Here is a 21,418-nt window from a genome sequence, read left to right on the forward strand (position 1 = left end):
ACTACTTCACCAACTGAAGCCCAATTAGCTAAAAGATTATTTTCTATTACGAGATAAAGACCAGCATGCCAGAGTAATTCACCTACTTTAATTCTACCTGGAGAGGCAGTGTGGTATAGTAGGCTGGCCTTGAAGTCACAAAGAACTGGGTTCAAAACTCACCTCTGGCACATCCTTACTAGTGACTAGTAGTCACCTGATCTCTCAGTGTTCTAGGTAACTTCTCTAGAATGGATCTCTCAGGGGTGGGAGTCACTGCCCTCCACTATAGGTAACAGCTACCTTTCTTCCTTTTTCTCATCTCCCTACCATGTCGTCTCTATTCCCCCTCAGAACAGGAGAGGGCCTCATACCCCTTTTCCTGCTGTTCCTTCCTCTCCTCTCCTCACATCTGGCATCAGAGCTCCGACAGCACTCTATCTCTCTCTTATCTACTTAGATTATATTTGATATCAGAGTGAGTAATTAGTATATGTGTCACACTCCTCAGATGGGGGGGTGCCTCTTCTTCTTCTTTTTTTTTTTTTGCAGGGCAATGAGGGTTAAGTGACTTGCCCAGGGTCACACAGCTAGTAAGTGTCAAGTGTCTGAGGCTGGATTTGAACTCAGGTCCTCCTGAATCCAAGGCTGGTGCTTTATCCACTGCACCACCTAGCTGCCCCCATGTCTCTTCTTTATTTCTGGATTCCCACCAAACTGCCCTGCACACAGCAACAGTAGAAGAAAAAGAGGAGGAAGAAATGTTTGGAACTAAAAGAAACCTCAGGGTCCAGTGGAGTTAACATTTGAACCCAGGTCCTCTGATTCCAGAGCCAGTGCCCTATTACCTTCACTGCCATATTTCCACAGAGCCAATAACAAAACAAGTGGCAATTAAATGGCAACTTTAAGGAAAACATGACCCCCTTGTTCAATAAACGACTGTGCTTAATTGTGACTACCAACTTCCAACAGCCTACTGGGATCCCTGAGAGCTGGCAGGAGCTGCTGAAGCTATCAACTGTTATTTTAACTGCACGTTATAGAGGAGGAAACTGAGGCCCAGCAAAGTTCAGGTAGTAAAGCCTAAGAGACAGGGCTTGGGCCCCAGTCTTGTGACTGGGGAACCTGTGCTCTTCATATTGTACTGGGCTGGGTTCAATTCCTGCCTCTTCCACAATCTGTTTGTGTGACCAGAGAGATCACTTAACTCCTCTGAGGCTCTGCAAGAGGCAGTATAGTCTCCCACGTTCTCATCGGAATGACGCTGATGGAAGTGCCTTCCTTTGTGAAAGTTAAAGTCTGGTCAGGGGAGTGCAGAATGGAAATAACCCCAAACACATCAAGTGCAAACTCAAACTACATCCCCACCACCCACCTTCCAGTGAAATGCTCAAGGTAGGAAATAAAAGGTGGCACCAATGCAGTTCTATAAAATATACCCCCCATACTGTTCTTCTCCATGACTACTGGAGACTGTGGGGAGCCTTGAACCAGGGGGCAGCCCTGACAATCAGAGGCAGGCCTTCCTCTGAAGGACAAGAGTTAACATGTGTTCTGGACACATGACCCAACTGCTGTTAGTGTGCCTGCTTCACACGGATCCCAACGAATCCAAAGATATGTTAACTGACTTCTTCCATGAGGATGGGACTTTCAAGTGAGCTATAAATCTCAGAGAAGAAGCACTAAGAAAAGTCCGTTCCACCATCCCTTCCCAGCTAGAATGTTCCTGCCAACTTCTGTACACTAGAAACTCATCTGTTACCCCAGTCACACAGAGATGCTGAGTCACCTGGCTGGCCAGGCCATTTGCAGAGAGGTCAGGTGACAACACGGCTGTCTACAGACTGGGCAGACCCGCTCCACAGAACACACACCTGCTGCAAGAGGCCATCCAGTGTGTCCTTGTCCTGCTGCAAAAGGCCATCCTTTTGCAGCCTCAGGATCAGCTCAGGTTTCTTGTAAGGCTTAAGTGCCAGTAAGTGAATGATCCTGTCTCTGAAGGGCTGCTGAGAAATCCCACTATTGCTCTTCTTGATGGCATTGGCGACGTTGATTGGCGTTGAGCGCTTCCTCGAGGGAACGGTGTCTGCAGCGGCTGGGGCTGGCTTCCGGAACTGAACCTTTTTGCCTAAAATGAGATTAAATTTAGTTAAATTCAATGGCATTTGGGGGTAGTTGAAAGAGCACTGGCTTTGAGGTCAGGTGATGCTGGTTCAAACAACAATGCTATTTACTACTACTAGTACAGGGAGGATAAGTCAATTTTCTCATCTTTATCATAAGGGAGCTGGGTCAGCTGATCTAAAATCCCTTCCAACTGAATCTCATGAGCCTAGAAGTTGGGGGAAGAAGGGGTAACTGCTGAAGTCTGATGTTTTGATCCATAGTTTTTCAGCATTCAGCTAAGAAACCGAAATGGCACTAAAGCAGAGAGAGACTTCATTTGAAATGACTTACATACCTATTAGCAATAATCCCAGCCAAAAACCTCACTCACACAAACACTTCCTGACTTAGCTCACACTACTTCCCACTACGTGTTCTACAATTGTAACAGCTGTCATTTAGAGAGCGCTTCCAAGGTTTGCCAAACACCTTTACATGTGTTAACTGAGCTGATCCTCATTACCACCAGATGAGGAAACTGATGAAGGCAGAAGTCAAGTGACAGGTCTGAGGCTGGATTTGAACTCAGGTCCTCCTAACCCCAAGTGCAGGGATCTATCTACTACACCACCTAGCTGCCTCCATAGTCCAAAAACATCCCATCAGTCTCCAAGAGACTGTCTATGTCTTCCCTCACCCTCTTTCCAACTCCTTCCTAATGAAACTTTTCTAGATCTCCCCAACAGGAAGTGATCGATGCTCCCCTCATCTGACCTCAGAGCAACATGGGGCCCCTTCATGAACTGAAAGTCTAAGCTATTGCCTAGTTACTTCCCCAAGTGAATTTAATGAGGGCAAGGCCTGAGAGTCTTTTAGTCTCCACTCTCCCTCCCTTGGTGCCAAGCAATCTAAATTACACACAGTGGTCAGTGTTTGCTGAATGGAACAAGATGAAATTTCTAGTAACTATTAAGAGCTCTGATTGCTGCCCCACCCCACATTCTCTTAACAGCTTTACACCTGTCCTAGGGGATAAGTTGTGTTTCTTTCATGAAAAAAGAGGAGTAAATAAAAGTGTCAGAACAACTCCAGATGACTGCTAGGAAACCTCAAGGGTTTCCCAAGTTCCCCAGCTGCTGATTTCAGCCAAACTGCTGCTCCCACAGATGTTGCTCTACTCAGAACAATGGGAATTAGGCAGGTCTGATTTCTTCCACCTTACTAGTTAGTATAAAGACTAATGTAGTTTAAACAAAATTGTGCTTTTGAAGGGAGGACCATTTCAAATTTAAGCAATTAACTATGATGTTGTGAACAATGCTACTTGAGTAAGGAGGCATTGAAATACGGTGGAAAGAACACTGTTCTAGATATCAGAAGATCCATGGTCTTGACCCTGTGTATCATTAAGGGAGAAGGGTAGGAAATAAACATTTATTAAGTGCTTTACAATAACTTTGTGACATAGGTACTGTTATTATCACCATTTTATAGATGAGAAAACTGAGGCAAAAAAAAGGTTAAATGACTTGCCCAGAGACTTATAAGTGCCTGAGACTAGATTTGAACTTGAGTCTTCTAGACTCCAGGTTCGTCTCTGTCCCATACCAAGCTGCCTTAACTTCCCATCTGACCTTAGGCAAGTCTTTTAGCACTTCTGGGTCTCAGTTTCCTTATCTGTAAAACCAAGGATTTGGTCCAGGTAACCTCTAAGTTTTCTTTTGAAGCTCAAAAGTCCTTGTTCTTTCATATCTATTTTCTTTTGAATGGTATCTCTTCTTTTTCAAATGAATGTCTGAAACCACACAGGAATCATGTGAATCTGCTCCCCAAAGATTCTGGGATGCCTGTATTAGATCACTTTATGACTTGACTTGTATTAGATCAATTTATGGCTTGACTTCTTTCCCCAAAGGTCCCTTATAGAATTTGGGTCCACAAACAATGGTAAGAAAAACCTCTGGCCCCCATCCTTGGCAGTCTGGTGACAAGGAGGAAGGAAGGAAGGAAAAGAGCTGCTAAGTGGTCTCTGTGACAACTCCAATGAGCCTATAAACATTTTCATACAACGGCAGATTCCATTTGAGTATAAAGAGCCGGCGTTTTGGCGCCGTGAGTGCAGCCTGTTGTAAAGCTGTTCCTTTGTTCCTCGACAAATCTTCCCCGTCTGTCGGTAGGGTCCAGTGCTTGGGGCTGCCACAGGAGAGGCAGAATGACTGAGACACAGTCCCTAGAGGAACTTACTAAGGGACAAAGAACACAGACTCTAGGCAACTACCATGGAAAGGAAAATCAGCACACATGACAAACACCAACTACTATGAGAGCAGGTGAGGAGGGACTGGTTCAGCTAAGAAGACCACAGGCACAGATGCTTGGCAGTGAGTTCATGTTTCTTTTAAAAGTGTTCCCATCACTGAACTCAAATTCCAGTTTCTCTTAAAAACCAAGAAGGTCCAAAGAAGCATGGCAGACCACAGGCACTGTCTTTGGTTTGAGGAATTACCATCTAAGAGGGCCCCTGATCAACTAAAGGGTGTCACGAGGAGGAATATCTTGGTGTTGGAGGCCCCTGGGTCCTCAGCTGAAAGAACTGGGCACGTGGAACAATTGCCTTCCCTCTGCTGATTATTTCTTCCTTATTCCCCATTAGATTTCAGACTTCTTGAGGGCAGGGTTTTGCCTGATTCAAATTCCCAACATTGAGCACAGTGCCTGGAACATAGCAGACACTCAACAAATGCTTTCTGATGGACTACTGGAAAAGAGAAGATTCAAGAGGGACATGATCCTGCTGATCAAGTATGAGAGAGGCTGTCGTGTGGAAAGTGACTCGACTGCTATTGTTTGGCACCAGAAAGCAGAACCAGAAGTGATGCTAAGAGTTGCCAAAAGGGGCCAAATTAGGTAGATGTCCCCAAATGAAGTGGTTCCCCCTCACTGATCGAGTACAGGAGAGGCTAGACAGCCACTGGCAGCGCAGGTTATCCACAGCAAGGATTCCTTTGACTAGATGGCTGGTGAGGTCCCTTCTAATGCCTGAAACCCTGTGCTTCTGTGAGGTGAAAGGAAAGCGCACTTGTCCTCAAAGCAGCGTCTACATGTAAATCATCTTTGTCATCTTGACCCATTTATGATACAGATGGCAAATCATCCAGACAGTTCACTAATGCTAAGCTGAAGAACAGTCCCTGCATGATCCATACTTTACAGGGAGTGTTCTCCCAGGAAGTCCCCTGCTCTGAGGCTGTCTCAGGCTTGGAAAAATCCACGCAAAACCACATACACATCTAGCTGGCCTTTATACACGTCTTCTCTCCCCTGGGTTTTAAGCTCCTGAAGGACACCAGACAGACCGTCCCTGGATCTTTCCCAAAGTTCAGCAGTCTCCTCCCAGCAGGTCCTTGGATCCCCAAGGCTTCTTCCTGGTAGCTGTTTTCTTCCATTCTCACTTACAGGTTCTGGAGAAAACTCCCTGTCTGGCTAGACTGGCCAGAGGAGGAAGCTCCAGCCAACCCCTGAGAAACACTCTGCGCGGTCCTGTATAGACCAATCACATCACTGGAATGTGCTGGTCCAGGGCTTTTCTCTTTTTGTTGGTTAGTTCTGAGAAAGAGAAGTTGAACATTGCAACCTTTACATTTTTTGTGACTAAGAAAAAACAATCCCATTATTTTCTCCTTTTTTATGCCCAGAAGTTTCCTGTTTTAGTCGATCTACTTAATTATTTTTCATTAACACCCCAGTCTTCCTTTATAAGCTGTCATACTCAATTTCTAGCAGTAAGCACAGCAGAATCACCTAAGGAAATGGATTAAATGATTTCTAAGATTTTTCCCCCCAATGCTAAGATACTGCAAGTCTATGAGAAAAAAAGGATTTTATCAAGTCTTCTTGTTCTAGAGGTAGCATGCTATGTAGTGGCTAAGGGCCACCCTTGGGTCAGGAGGACTTGAGTCAAAGTCCTACCTTTGACATATATAACAAGGTGGATGTCTCTGAGGCAAGTTATTAAACTTCTCAGGGCCCCAGGCAACTCTAGAACAGTCACTGTAAGATCTGGCAACAACAGACTGGATCTATGAAGCAAGCTGGAGTAAGAAGCCAGACTGTGCACCTGAGGGACTGGGATGATGGAGGTACCCTGGACTGATGAGCGATGAATTGGGCTAAGTGCTGAGGCCACAAGGAAAAGTAAAAACAGTCGTTGCTTTCATAATAACTTTTTTTTTGGTGGGGGGGTTGAGGCAATTGCGGTTAAGTGACTTGCCCAGGGTCACACAGCTAGTGTCAAGTGTCTGGGTCTGGATTTGAACTCAGGTCCTTCTGAATCCAGGGCTGGTGCTCTATCCACTGCACCACCTAGCTGCCCCTAGTCATTGCTTTCAAAGAACTCGCAGCCTAATGGAGACCATCATGAAAATAACTAGTTGCATACACACAGAGTAGATGAAGATCAGTCAGCTCTGAGGGGAAGCTTTGTCTTGAAGGAAGCCAGGGAAACACGGGGGTGGAAGTGAGGAGGCAGAGTGTTCCAGGAATGGAGGACAGCTACACCAAGGCATGGAATTGGGAGATGGAGCATATATGTGCAAAAATTAAGAACACTGGAAAGGCAGGAAGGGACTAAGCGATGAAGAGTTTTAAATACTCAGCAGAGAAGAAGCTTACAGTTGATCCTGGATATAGAGGGGATTCCCCTGAGCACAGTGAGTAGAGGGTGACGAGCAGATCTATGCTATAGGAAAACCACTTTGGCAGCTGAGTGAAGAAGGATGATGGGGCTTGAGGCCAGCAGAGCAGTAAGAAGGCTACTGCCGAAGTCCAGGTGAGAGGTGATAAGGACCTACACCAGGGTTGTGTCTGTGGAAGTGATGGGAAAGGGAGGTCAATTAGCAATACTTCAAGACAGATGGAGACAGATTTGGCCACTAACTAGATATGTGGCCTAAGTTTGAGTGAAGAGTCGAGATGACACCAATGTTCTGAGCTTCGGTGAATGGGAATATGGTAGCGTCCTTGGCAGAAACAGGGAAGTTGAGAAAGAGGAGGAATTTGAGGGGAAAGAAAATCAGTGCTGCTGTTTTGGATAAAGATTCACTTTAAATCCTTCTTTCTATACAGGAAGCCTTTCCTAGTCCCACTGCCCACCCCTCAAATGCTAGTCCCTCCTTCCCTTTGAGATCATCTTCCATCTACTCTATACATATTCTTTGGGTTTAATTTTTTTTTTTGAGGCAAGTGACTTGCCCAGGGTCACACAGCTAGTGTCAAGCGTCTGAGTCTGGATTTGAACTCAGGTCCTCCTGACTTCACAGCCAGTGCTCTATCCACTGCACCACTTAGCTGCCCCTTATACATATTCTTTGTACATTTTTTTTTCTTTTAACCATGTCTCCCCCTTTAGAATGTGAACTCCTAGAGGGAAGAAACTGTTTTGGCCCTTCTTAGTATCCCAGCCCTTAGCACAGTTCCTGGCAGGCACATAGTAGGCATTAAAATGCTTGTTCACGAGTGACATGGTGAGTTTCAGGTGCCTAAACGACATTTGGTTCGAGATGTCAAAAAGGTAACTCTGAACAAAGACTAGGGCAATATATAATATAATATAATATAATATATAAGACTAGGAATCATCTGCATAAAGATGATAATGGAACTTAGCGGTAAGATCACTGAGCAAAAGGACAAGAAGACCCATGACAGAACCCTGGAAGACAACTGCAGTTAGTGGGTGTGACTTGGATGAAGAACCAGCAAAGGTGCCATATAAGGAAGAGAATCCGGAGAGCAGTGTCCTGAAAGCCTGAAGAGGAGAGAAGGTGATCAGCAGTGTCAAAAGCTGCAGAAAGATAAAAAAGGATGATGGGGAAAAATTAGATTCAGCAACCAAGAGGTCACTGTGGAGAAGGGCAGTTTGAGCTAAATGATGGCTAAATGAGGTCAGAAGACAGGCGGTAGAGAGTAGAAAGAAGGTGAGAGGAAAGGAAGTGGAGGCATCTAGGAGAGATGAGAGGGAAAGGGCAATGATAGGATCAGATTAGGGGTTTTGAAGGATGGAGAAGATATAGGCATGCTTGTTGCTAGCATGATGCAAGTAGTTAGGGAGAGACTGAAGAGAGAGAATAAGTTTCAGACAAGATGCTGATGTCTATCAGGAGGGGGAATTTCCAAAAAGATAAAATCACCCCATTTCCACAACCTTTTGAGGTTTGCAAAGCCTTTAAATTCATTATCATGCCTGAAACTCACAGCAGCCCCATGAGAGATAATAGAGGGATTCTTTTCTATTTTATAAATGAAGAAATGGAGGCTCAGAGACTTGCCCGTCAAATGAGATATTTGTCAAGTGCTCAGCACAATGCCTGGCATATACTAGGTGCTTAATAAATGCTTATTTCTTTCCTAGTCACAAAGCCACAGGAGGGACATGAGCCCAGGTTTTCAAGAGCCCTCATTCAGAACTTTCTTCACTATCTATTCTTTCTTTCACTATCCTTTCTTCACTATCACATTCTGCTTTTTTGTACACAGTTAAGTAGAACAATTTAGAACTGGGAGACTTGGGTGTGAATTTCATGTGACCTTAGGACAAGTCATTTACATCTCAGTCTCATCAGTAAAATAAGGACAACAATAATTGACTACTTCACGGGATTCTTATGGAACAAAAGTGCTTTATAAACTTTGGGAAGTGCTCCAGAAAGTTCTTATTCTAAATTAATACCTTCATCTCTACTTTCTAAAGGCTCTCTTCTCACAGTTCTGCCAATTTATTGACATGTTTTCTAAACATGAAACAGCTACACAGCAAAAAAGTTTCCAGCATACAGGAAATCAATGCATTTCCTTCCTGATTACTATCTGACTTCTCAGCTTCCACTGTTTGGCTTACAAAACAATAAGCCAGGGTCAGTTTCACATTTAGCAACTCACCACTCTGTTCATCATGGCCTTTGGGAGGAAAGGAAATATATATGGGCCATGTGACTGGGGAGAAGAAAAACCAGCTGGCTTATAAACATCTGAGATACTTGACCTTCCTGGTTAAACGTTTTTCTTCTTGACATATGAAAAGTCCCTAAAGATATGGGGCTGGGAAAAGGGCCCACTGTTCTGGAGTCTATTGATTTCTGGCCCCTCCTTCCTTTGCTCTACCTTCTTGTTCAGAAAAGGTAGATAAAGTTAGCCTCTTCTGAGACAAACATAATTTAGAGCACAGCAGTAAACAGATGTTTCTCCAATAAAATGAAACATCTCTAAGCACTAGTAAGGAGTAAAAGGATTCCCAGCCGAGCATTCTTTCCATTATAATATACTGCCCCTCAATAATAAACAAATCTGAAAACATCAGAATCAGAAGGGATAGCATGACTGTGACAATGAATATGAAGAATATAGAGACGCATAAGAAGACTGACACCAAGCAGAGTAAGCAGAACTAGTAAAACGTACATGAACACAGTAGTGTGAATGGAAAGAACAACAACAAAAAACCCTGAACACTGTAATTATACTGAACCAACATGGCTCCACAAAAAAGGAGACAGTGGGCTCCTCTCCTTTTTTTGTAGAGGCAGAAGACTACAGAAGGGGAACATCATGGACAACGTCAGACCTGGGCAATGCACAGGTTAATTTTGCTGAAATGCTTTTCCCTTTTCTTCTTTTATTCTTTGTTACAAGAGATATATCTGACCAGGAGAGATCTAGTGGGGAGAGATACATTTGGAAATGAGGATGAGATTAAAGATAAAAGAGATGGATAAAAATGTTTTTAAAAATCACTAAGTACCCTCACAGTTATATAGCCCAACTCCTGCCTAAAGTTGAGAAGGAAAAAAGTCACATTCTGTGCAAGTGGAGGGAGTCTCTACAATGATCAATTCATGGAAGTAGCCGCCCAACAGTCAGATGACAGTGTGGTTGGCATAATTTTCAAATGAAGATTAAGAGTAAGATGTGAGGAACAGCTAACATGTTGGATGACAGAACTAAATCCAAAAAGACCTGGGCAGGCCAAATCTAATCAGATAAAATGTATCAGTTAAAAGTATTAAGAGGGGCAGCTAGGTGGCTCAGTGGATAAAGCACCGGCCTTGGATTCAGGAGGACCTGAGTTCAAATCCGGCCTCAGACACTTGACACTTAACTAGCTGTGTGACCCTGGGCAAGTCATTTAACCCTCATTGCCCTGCAAAAAAAAAAAAAGTATTAAGAACTTGGATACCAAAAAAAACAAATACACAACTACACAATGGGGTAAATATAATTAGCAAAAAAGTGGTATATGAAAAAGGACCCATGGATTTTATTGAATAAATTGACACAAGTGAGCAGTGGGATAGAGCAACCATCAGTGTTAAAAGCATTAAAAGGATCATGTGACTCTGTCCTGATCAGATAACATCTGGAGTACTGCAGAATGCATCAGGGCCATATTTTAAGTTGGACATTAACATGCTGCAGCACATCCAGGGAGGGTATGACCAATACAGCAAGGGAGTCCAAACCTCCCTCAAGAATCTAAATCTGAATCATGTGGACAAGGATTTAAGACCTGATTCTTTGACCCCAGAAGCAGTGGCCAACACTGAATTGCCAAAAATTTTGGCCTGATGTAAGGAAAAACTTCCTACAAATGTTGGTTGTTCAAAAGAAGAATGAATGGTTTGCCTCAGAACATTACAACTTCCTCATTGGTGGAGATCTTTGTATTCCCAGATCTTAATACAGGGCCTCCCTCATTAAAACAAGTGCTTAATAAGTGCTTGTTGACTGACTGCTTGAAGCAGAGCTTCAATAACCATTTGTCAGGGATGTTGCAGAAGGCACTCCTACTCAGAAAGTGGTTTTACTGGATATAACTGCTGAGGTCTTCTCCACCTCCACGATTTGACCACCCTAACAAGTGATCCTAAAGCTTCGGTGCTTGAGCATTCCCAGGCATAAGGAGCCGATCCCGAATGCTTCTTCCCTCAGCTTGCATGGATCCCCAGACAGTGTCTATCTTTCTGACACGCAGGAATACTCCAGTGTGTCTAACTAATTTGATCCTCTAAACTGCCACACCTGGAGCCACAACTTGACTGATACTTTCTAGTCTGGGAATATCAGTTACCTTCACCTCCAAGTTCACGCTGTTCCTTATCTAGACTTTACACAATAGACATCTAAGGCCACGAAGGTCATTTCTGTCCCTTTTCCAATTCATCTTCCTCTTTGAATAACGTACTGGAATCCCCAGAGCTCTTCTGTATCAACTAAAATAGATGATGCACATTGAAATAGTGGTTTTATGGTTTATGCCCTTAGGAGCAACTGGTGGTATAGTTGGATACAGCAACTGGGTCTGAAACCAGGAAGACCCCAGTTCAAATCTGGACTTAGATATTTACTAGCTGTGTGGCCTTCTGCAAGTCACTTAACCTTTGTCTGCCTCAGATTCCTCAACTATAAAATAGGGAATATAACAGCATGTACCTCACACGGTGGTTGTTAGGTTCAAGTGACATATTTATAAAGTGCTTATGAGCACAGTGCCTTAAACATTAGGCACTATATAAATGCTTGGTTATACAGAAGTTTCATACCAATTCTCTCATTTAATCTCCTCATAAATCGTATGAGGGAGGCAGGTAGAGCCTATTTATACCTATTTTGTAAGTATTTTATTTATATTTCCGAAAGAAATATAGCAGCTAGCTCACTGTCTTCCCTTTACTAGGGACCTTCAATGTCCATGCTGATATGCTTTCGGACTTCCTAACCTCCCAATTCTCCTTTACTCCTCCTTACACAGTAATGTTCCACTTTCCATCCTTCATCTATCTGACTATACCCTCCTATCCATTTCTCTCTATGTCTCACCCTCTTAAAGCCCTTCTTTGCCTTCACTGAAACTTCTCATTCCTTCAACCATAAATAACTTCTCAAATGATTACTCTTTCTCTGACTTCACTCCCCCCCCCCTTTTTTTTGCAGGGCAATGTGGGTTAAGTGACTTGCCCAGGGTCACACAGCTAGTAAGTGTCAAATGCCTGAGGCCGGATTTGAACTCAAGTCCTCCTGAATCCAGGGCCAGTGTTTTATCTACTGTGCCGCCTAACTGCCCCCCCCCCCTAATTCTTGACCCCAGAGCTGGCCAGGCCAGCTCTACACGGTTCTCTCATCTCAAATGCCTCATCGAACCTCAGTTCTGGATCTGACCCTGTATCTAACCCTGGATCTGACTCCTTCCACACACCTCCTCAGGTGCTGCTAAGCAGAACTGGAGCAAGTCCACATCACTTCTCTCCTCCAATCTTCCACAACTACCTCTCCTCCTCACAGATGAAGAATTCACCTCCTCTGAAGTGTGAGAAAACTGAGGTCACTAAACACAAGCTCCTTCTTTTCTCCTTCACTTCAATCTCCAAACCCCCTGATGTCATCCCCTACCCTTGCCTCCTTTCCCCAAGTCTCTGACAAAGGGGTGGCCCTTCTCCTTGCCAAGGCCACCCTCTCTACATGTACCCTTGATCCCATCTTCTCCAACATATTGCAACCCCAATCATCCCAACCTTCTGTTCTCATCTTCAGCCTCTTTATCTACTGCTTGTTTCCCTACTGAGCCTTCAAAAGTGCCCAAGGAGCCTCCACTTCAAAAAACATTTTCGTTAGGCTCAACTATCCTTCAAATTTGTATTTTCTATCTCTTCTCCCTTTCTTAGTCAAAATTCTAGAAAGGCTGCTCAGACTTACTACTTCAAACTTCCTCCTCTCACTCCTCAACCCTCTGCAGTCTGGCTTAAGACTGCACTCAAATGAAACCACTCACTCCAAAGGTAACTCTTTATCTGCCAAATAAAATGGCTCTTCCTGAAATATCACCCATCTACATATTCAGCACTAGTTTCCCATTCAATTGTCTCCTGGATTTCAAATGTTATGTTCTAGAGACATCTCAAACTAAAAACGTCCAAAAACATTATCTCCGCCTCCCACACACCTATCTCTCTTCTAAATTTCCCTATTATTGTCAAAGACTCCATCATTCTTTCAGTCTCCCAGTGTTATCCTTAACGCTTCCTCATCCCTCAGATCCAACCAGTTGCCAAATCTTGCTGTTTTCTATCTCTACAACATATCTCAAACACAACCTCTTCTCTCTATTCAAACATCCACCACCTTGGTTCGAGACTATTGCAAAGGCCTCCTAATTAGTCTCCTTGACTCGTCTCTCCCTAATTCAGTTTATCCTACACACTGATGTCAAAGGCATTTTTGGGAAGGACGAATCTGACCATGTCACTCTCCTATGGCACCACACTCTCCTGTCACTATGATTTGGCATTAGCCATCTCCATCCCCCATGCCAGGAAGGTACTTATCTCCACTTAGTAAAATCCCTCTACAAAACCTACTGCCTCATGTATTTGGGCAAAGATCTTTAGCTGTGAACATGTGCCCTCTCCCGAGGAGGCAGCTAGCTCCTTAAGGAAGGCACCTCTTTGTAAAGTATTTGTCACTCCCCATAGCTTAGCACGAACACATAGTGTACACTCAAATGTTGGAAGGAAAAATCAAAGACAACAAAAATGTTCAGAAAATGAGTTCTAAAAAGGAATTACTAGCACAACAACTCTAGTATGCCTTCCCTCCTCTGCTTTCTATTTCCATGAACACCTGCAGCACAGACCTTTGTCTGGACAACTACAATAGCTTCCTAACCCACCTCTACCTCCATCTCTTTTCCCTTCAATCCATCCTTTACTGCCACCAAATTAATTTTCCACCACAAGCACTACACAGTGCAGATTTCACCAACGTGTCTCCACTCAAAACCCTTCAATGGCTCTCTATTATTGACTGTGCTGGAGCCTAGTTGAGACTTTCTCTGATCTGACTCTAACTTCCCTTGTTAGCTTCTCTCCTACCACTCCCCTATTAAAGTTAAAGTGCATTACTCTAAGCTTTCTGGACACCCTGTCCTTGCACCTGGAATTCCCTATGTTCTAACACTTTCTACTGAAACATCTGAAGCCTACTTTCCCCCCATGTTTCTTCCTTGACATTCCTAGCTAGTATTGCTCTGTATCACCTGATCTCATAGCACTTTTATTATTCTTATACACTGAGCATCTTTTAATCCATATTAATCTCTGTAAACATTTTATTTCAACTACTAGAAAGTTAAGTCCTTGACAACAAGGGTTGTACATAATTTACCTTTATTTAAACATGATAATATTGTTTTATGTAGTAGCAGCAGTAGCAGCAGAAGCAGCAGCAAAAGTAGTAGTAGTAGTAGTAGTAGTATATAACCAATATTTGATAGAGTGTATACTACCAGAAGCTGTAATTTCATCAGTAGGGGTACTCCCTCACTGACATAGATCATAATTCCACTTCCTTGGTTGTTGTACCCAAGAAAATCCATTATCTACATATTGGATTATCAATCCATTGTCAAGAGCATCACATATGGCCTTTCCATCTCTAAGTTATCTTGGTAATGACCCTCCCTCTCTACTGCCTTCTCTCTCCTGACCAGCCATCACAGGCTGGAAGGAGCTGCCAGAGCTTGTGCTTACTGACATAATCTTTCAGAATCAGGGTCACCTACCATTCAAAGACTTGAGTCAAGGTGAACAAGTGAAAAATACAAATTGGAAAATGTTAATTACATAAATCTTGGTTTCCTTGTAAATGAAGTCGGTCAGGATAACACATGCACTGCCCATCTTACAAGGTTGTTATATGAAAAGACTTTTGTAAACTTTACAGGACTAGAGAAATAGGTTCTACTAAGATTATTATCAACAGCATAAAATTAGTATAGTGCATCATGAAATCAAGAGGGAAAGGTGTTTTTCACATAGGGTGATTAGGGAAGGCTTCCAGAAAGTGGCATGTGACCTGGGTCTTAGAAGAAGGGAAAAGTTTCAACATGTTGAAATGGAGAGGAGGAGAGTATTCTGATTGAAAGTTTGCCTGCTGAGGTGAACAAGCATGGAATAAGTTCTGGACCCAGAAAGTCGTATAGTTTGGCAAGAACATTCACTGTCTAGTGAGGTGGGCAGAGTGGTATGGTTTGCCAAGTTAAGGAGTTTAACTTTATTTTGGAGACATTTAACATCTTATGAATCAACATGTAGCCCTCAGATGGCCACGCTCCTTACCGAGATAACGCACTCCTGGTTTAATGACAATGGCACTGCGGCTTCGGGTCTCCTCCTCAGCTTGGGCCATGCTCTGCCGGGCTTTTTGGTAAGAATCATCCGTGGCACACACAGTAATCTTGTCCTGTATACTGCCCAAGCATTCCAGGTGGACATTTCCATTGCTGAAATACAAATAAGAAACTGAGTGCTCTACTTTATTAGCAAATAACTGAGAGCCAAGAAACCTGTGAAGAAACTCCAAGACTTGAGCATTTCCAGGAAGCTGACACTTGCCCTCAAATGGCTCCCTTTTATAAATTCATTTCAAACAGGACAGTAACTCAATCACAAAGAGTCTATTACGGTCACTCTCCAGCATGTTACCCCAGCCTAGCATACTGGAAAACATTTCTGCCTATGTATATCCCTAACCAGACAGCTCCAGAAGACCCGGATTCTAGTGTCAGCAATGCTTTAGACCCACAGGCTTTGGGGCCCTCTCTGGGCCCCGATGTTTTCATCTGTAAAAATAATAATAAAATAAGATAGTCTCTAAGGCGCTTCCACTTCTGAGATTCCACACTATGAGTTTCAAAGTTGCTTTCAGCTCTAAAATTCTGTGATTCTGTGCCCCTGGAATACACGGTTTTTAAACAAAATCTAGTTTAACTGTAGGTAGAGACACAACTGTTAAAAAGACAGGTAACACCATGTCGATGCATATTTGCATGAACACGAATTATTCCATAACATCACTCACCTGGACACATACTGCTGGATGCAATCAAAGCTCCCTTGGGGGCTATCCCTGCCAATATTTGAAAGATAAAATGTGAAAGTTCGTACTTCTGTTGGATAACCAGGCCGGGGAATTGTGATGTGCTGTTTGGAAAGGGAAGGGGAAAAGTGTCAGTCACTTGGAAAGTGGCACTGTGTGACCTTTCCTTAAGTTAACTGAAAAACCACTGGTTAAACCATCAAACCATCATCATCATCATAAGCGAAGACCAACCTTAATAACAAGAACTAGCATTCATACTAAGTTTGCAAACTGTTTTATACATATTGTTTCATGTGACCCTCACAACAACCCTGGAAGGTAGGTGCTATTACCACTACCATTTTACACATGGAAAAACTAAAGCTGAAAGACGTTTGGTGACTTGCCCAAGGCCACACAGCTAGTAAGTGTCAGAGTCTGAGTCAGAATTCAAATTTAACTCTTCTAGCTCTAAGTATAGTACTTTATGCACTATGTCAACTAGCTGCCTGACCTTATAAATTACTCAATCCAGAGCAATGATTACAAAGAATAATATCATTTCACATCATTGGGGGAAGGGGGGTGGGCAGGACAACAAGGGTTAAGTGACTTGCCCAGGGTCACACAGCTAGTAAGTGTGAAGTGTCTGAGGCTAGATTTGAACTCAGGTCCTCCTGAATCCAGGGCTGGTGCTTTATCTTCTGCACCACCTAGCTGCCTCCACATCAATCTTAAAATTTCTCTTTTCATCATAATATTTGCACAAATAGCTAGCAAGCTTTACCAAGATCATAAAAGAAATCCTGTGTGAGTCCTCACTTTGCTGCCTAGATCTCTACTTTTGTGTTCTTTATTACACTGTTCTCCCACTAGAAGCCTAGCTTGGAATCTCTTCTCTGTTAATGTTCTACCTCTATTTTTTGAGGCCCCTCTCACATGCTGTCTCCTCCAGGAATCTTTCCCTGACCTCTTTTCCCAGCCAAAAAGGGACTCCTCTTTCCTTTGAATTCCCAGAGCACTTGAAGCTGTTCCTCCTCACCTCTTTTGGACACTTATGTTCTTCTCATTCTGACTTTTCACATCTCAATCAGAACCTAGTGGATAGTGGGCCCTTAAGAACTGCTTGGTGGGGGTGGCTAGGTGGCGCAGTGGATAGAGCACCGGCCCTGGAGTCAGGAGGACCTGAGTTCAAATCCGGCCTCAGACACTTAACACTCACTAGCTGTGTGACCTTGGGCAAGTCACTTAACCCCAATTGCCTCACCAAAAACAAAAAAAACCCAAAAGAACTGCTTGGTGAAAGAATGATGACAGTTTCAGGGGCAAAATGACTTGAAGATGGAAAGGCCATATGTGATGCTGTTGACAAGTAATTACATTTAGCAAATTCCAGAGTATAAGGAAGACAGTTGGGATAGAGAAAAAGTTTGTTCTTCTCTTTAGCTCCTGGCTTTCCACTGTAAAATCACTGTTATAACCCTAGGCCTCTTAGAATGTCAAATGAAGAAAATATCACTTGCACTTAGGGCAAAAAGGGTCACAAATCTCTTCTTCCTGTCTTACCTAAAAGCAAGAGGTTAAACATACTGCTTTAATTTGGGAACTTAGTGATGGTGATGGTCGTTTTTGGTTTTATTCTGTTTGTTTTTAAACAAAGCTAGTCAAAGGAATGCAGAGGAATTTAACCCTACATTTTAATGACACACTGTAAAATGTATTTATTGGATGTCAAGGGCACTTGAAACCAAATAATCAACTATTCTATTATCAAAAACATACTTGAGCTAGGAGGCAACAGGATTTCAAACAAACAGTACTGTCCTATGACGACATAAGGCACCTGGGTTGTAGATCCAGTTCTAGCATTTATTTTCCATAAGTACTGGGCAAGACACTTTCTATTCCATATTCAAAGAGGACTTCTAGCTCTGAGATGGCCTCAATCTATTTTTTTCCTCCAAAGCTAAGATTCTATACCTACCTCATTTATGCACCAAGTATTTCACCAGAGCTCCTGATGTTAACATGCAACTCACTGAACACATGTAACCACCCAGAGTAGACTTAAAATAACCCATCTACAGATGTGACTTTTGTTCTCAATTACAAGAAGTCATTCGAAACACCCTACACAGATGACTGAGTTTCAAGTTTCTGAAAATCAGTGCCAATCAGGGGTTCATTAAAAGCATCAGAAAATCATGGTGTGTTTCTAGTTTGACTTTTATTCAAAATTACCCCAAATATATTAACTGGAAGCAAATTCTAAGAAATCATAAAACTGAAAAAAAAATCAAAAGCAACTTCTGATTGAACCTAAAACCACTCATATTAACTGCTTTTTCAAACACTCTTTGATCTTTTTTTTTTAACCACCTGCAAATAAAACACCATGTCTTTGCTAAGACAGAGCTCTATTAGTCTTTTTGATGTCAATTAAACAAACAACCATTTCTATAGTGGCGTGCAACTTTTCAAATGTTTTCCTCACAACCACCCCAAGTAGGGTAGATCACACAAGGAATAATATTCCCATTTGACAAAAGAGGAAATGGAGGCTGCCCATGGCCACACAGCTAAAAAAAGCAGAAGCTATGATTTGTACTTAAGATTCTAAGTCTTGTACCACAGCAAAATGTCTGATGAATAGTATGGATACAACTACAGAATTCTATTACTACTATTTGGAAGTCTAGTCACATTACTGTCTTTAAACACCTGAGATGGGAGCTGTCATGGGAGAAATCAATAAGAACACAGAACTCAAAGCAGTGGGTGGAAGTTGCAAGGGCACAAATTTCAGCTCAAAAGCAAACAGGGACTTCTAATGATCAGAGCTGCCCAAACACGAAACAACGGTGAGCTCTATCTACACACATCATTAGAAGCATTTACAGAGAGGAGAGAAGATGACATGTTGGAGGCAGTATCTACAGGAGATTGCTGCTCTAGTTAGAGATTTGCTGTGGGACACTGGCTAAGTCGTACCTCTTCAAAGGGCCCCATTTCAGTTCATTTTCTGTATAATAGAGGCACTGAACTAAATTACCCTTAGAGCTCTAGTATATGATAGTGGGAAGAGGGAGGCATGTTTTATGTAAGGGTTGACCTAAGTCCTTTCCAACTCCAACACCATGATTCTCTATATAATACCTTTAATCAAAGGATTAACCCTATATCTTTAGTTTTCCTTAACCAAAGGTATATGAGGATAAAGACATATGGTATCTTTATTTTGCATTATTTAAAGAGGTTAAAAAAATCAATGGTAAATCACTAACAGTGCTTTCTTCTGCCATTTGGAAAGTACAAGATTACATCTGTGTGTGTGTGTGTGTGTGTGTGTGTGTGTGTGTGAGAGAGAGAGAGAGAGAGAGAGAGAGAGAGAAAGAAAGTCAAAATAGTACAGTGTGTTTCTTTTTGAGGGAAGGTTAAAGAGTACAAAGAAGTTTGGGTTATGTTCCATTAAAAGATAGGATCTCCCCAAGTGAGAAATGGTCAAAGGATATGAACAGGCAGTTTTCTGATGAAGAAATCAAAGTTATCTATTGCCATATGAAAAAATGCTCTAAATTACTATTGATTAGAGAAATGCAAATTAAAACAACTCTGAGGTACCACCTGACACCTATCAGATTGGCTAATATGACAAAAAAAGGAAAATAATAAACGTTGGAGAAGCAGTGGAAAAATTGGAACACTAATGCATTGTTGGTGGAGCTGTGAACTGATCCAACCATTCTGGAGAACAGTTTGGAACTATGCCCAAAGTGCTATAAAGCTTTGCATAGCCTTTGACACAGCAATACCACTACTGGGTCTTTCTCCCAAAGAGATTATAAAAAAGGGGAAAGGACCCACATGTACAAAAACATTTATAGCTGCTCTTTTTGTGGTGGCAAGGAATTGGAAATTGAGATGTTGCCCAACAATTGGAGAATGGCTGAACAAGCTGTGGTACAGGGATGTAATGGAATACTATTGTGCTGTAAGAAACGATGAGCAGGCAGATTTCAGAGAAACCTGGAAGGACTTGCATGAACTGATGATGAGTGAGATGAGCAGAACCAGGAGAACATTGTACACAGTATCAACAACATTGTGTGTTGATCAACTGTGACAGACTTGATTCTTCTCAGCAATACAATGGTACAAGATAGTTCCAAAGGACTCAAGATGGAAAAGGTGCTGCTGTTTTTCTTTTTTGAGGTTTTGCCTTTTTGTTCTGATTCTTCTCTCATAACATGACTAATATGTTTAATGGGATTGTACATATATAACCTATATCAGATTACTTGCTGTCTTGGGGAGGGAGAAAAATTTGAAACTAGAAATCTTATAAAAACAAATGTTGAAAACTATCTCTACATGTAACTGGAAAATAATAAAATATTTATATGGAAAAAAAAAAAGATAGGATCTCTCCAAGGAACTCTGACAGGTAAAGTTCCTGGAGCCTCTGAATTTGACCTATTTTGAGAAGGGTTCAATTCTAGGAAGCTTCTGTTTTAGATCTAGTATCTAAACCTCCCTTGATCTCCTATATACACATAAATAATAGTTGAGATTCAGGGTGTGTTACCTTCATGTGTATGGCACTTTCCAGACAACTAGTAGCCAAACTATATTAACAGAATTTTTAAAAATACAAAAAATGAGAACCAGCAGGAAACTACAAACAAGTGAGACTTAGTTGAATAATGCAAGCAAAGAATTGAATCTCTCTCAGCAGTATCTGAAGACTAATTCAAAATACTCTGGAAACTCAGCATTGTTTTAAATATTCCAGACTGCAAGAAACTCAGCCAGTTTTTCGGTTAGGAACAAGAGGAAGGGAACAAACGTTTATTTAACACCTGCTATATGCCAAGTGTGGTACTAAGTGCTTTACAAATATTATTTATTGCCACTGATTCTCATAATAACCCTGGGACATAGGTGCTATTAAGGACTCCATTCTTCCATTCTTGGGTGCAGCTCAGTGGCACACAGGACAGAATACTGGGCCTGGAGTCAGAACACCCAAGTCCAAATTCAGCTTCTAGCTGTATGACCCTGGGCAAGTTACACAACTTCTCCTATGTAAAGTGGGGATAATAATAGCACCTCCCTCCCAGGGCTGTTGAGAGGATCAAGTGAGATAATATTTGTAAAGCATTTAGTCCAGTGCCTGGCACTTAGTAAACAATATACATATGTTAGCCATTATTAATTATTATAGCTATTACTATTCTGTGGTTTGGGAAATGGAAGCAGGCAGAGGTGAAGTGACTTGATCAGGGCCACCCAGCTAGGTAAAGTATCTGAGGCCAAATCTGAACTCAGGTCTTCCTGACTCCAAGCTCAGAGGTCTATCCACTGCAGCCCCGACCTACTTCTTCTCAAATTCTTGCTCTATTTACAATTAGCAACTTTTCCA

The 21,418-nt window shown here is 42.2% G+C and overlaps 1 protein-coding gene across 1 annotated transcript in view; it reads right to left on the reverse strand.

The window, feature by feature from the left end:
- Nucleotides 1–21,418, reverse strand: part of ELL (elongation factor for RNA polymerase II) — a 150,220-nt gene that overhangs the window by 39,474 nt on the left and 89,328 nt on the right. The window contains exons 3-5 of the mRNA XM_043975915.1: nucleotides 15,997–16,118; nucleotides 15,255–15,418; nucleotides 1,860–2,113 (exon numbers count right to left, since the gene is read on the reverse strand). Of these exons, the coding sequence (XP_043831850.1) occupies nucleotides 1,860–2,113; nucleotides 15,255–15,418; nucleotides 15,997–16,118 (540 nt within the window). The remainder of the gene's footprint in view (nucleotides 1–1,859; nucleotides 2,114–15,254; nucleotides 15,419–15,996; nucleotides 16,119–21,418) is intronic.

This window comes from Dromiciops gliroides, chromosome 1 (genome assembly GCF_019393635.1).
Source record: "Dromiciops gliroides isolate mDroGli1 chromosome 1, mDroGli1.pri, whole genome shotgun sequence".
Classification (NCBI taxonomy): domain Eukaryota; kingdom Metazoa; phylum Chordata; class Mammalia; order Microbiotheria; family Microbiotheriidae; genus Dromiciops; species Dromiciops gliroides.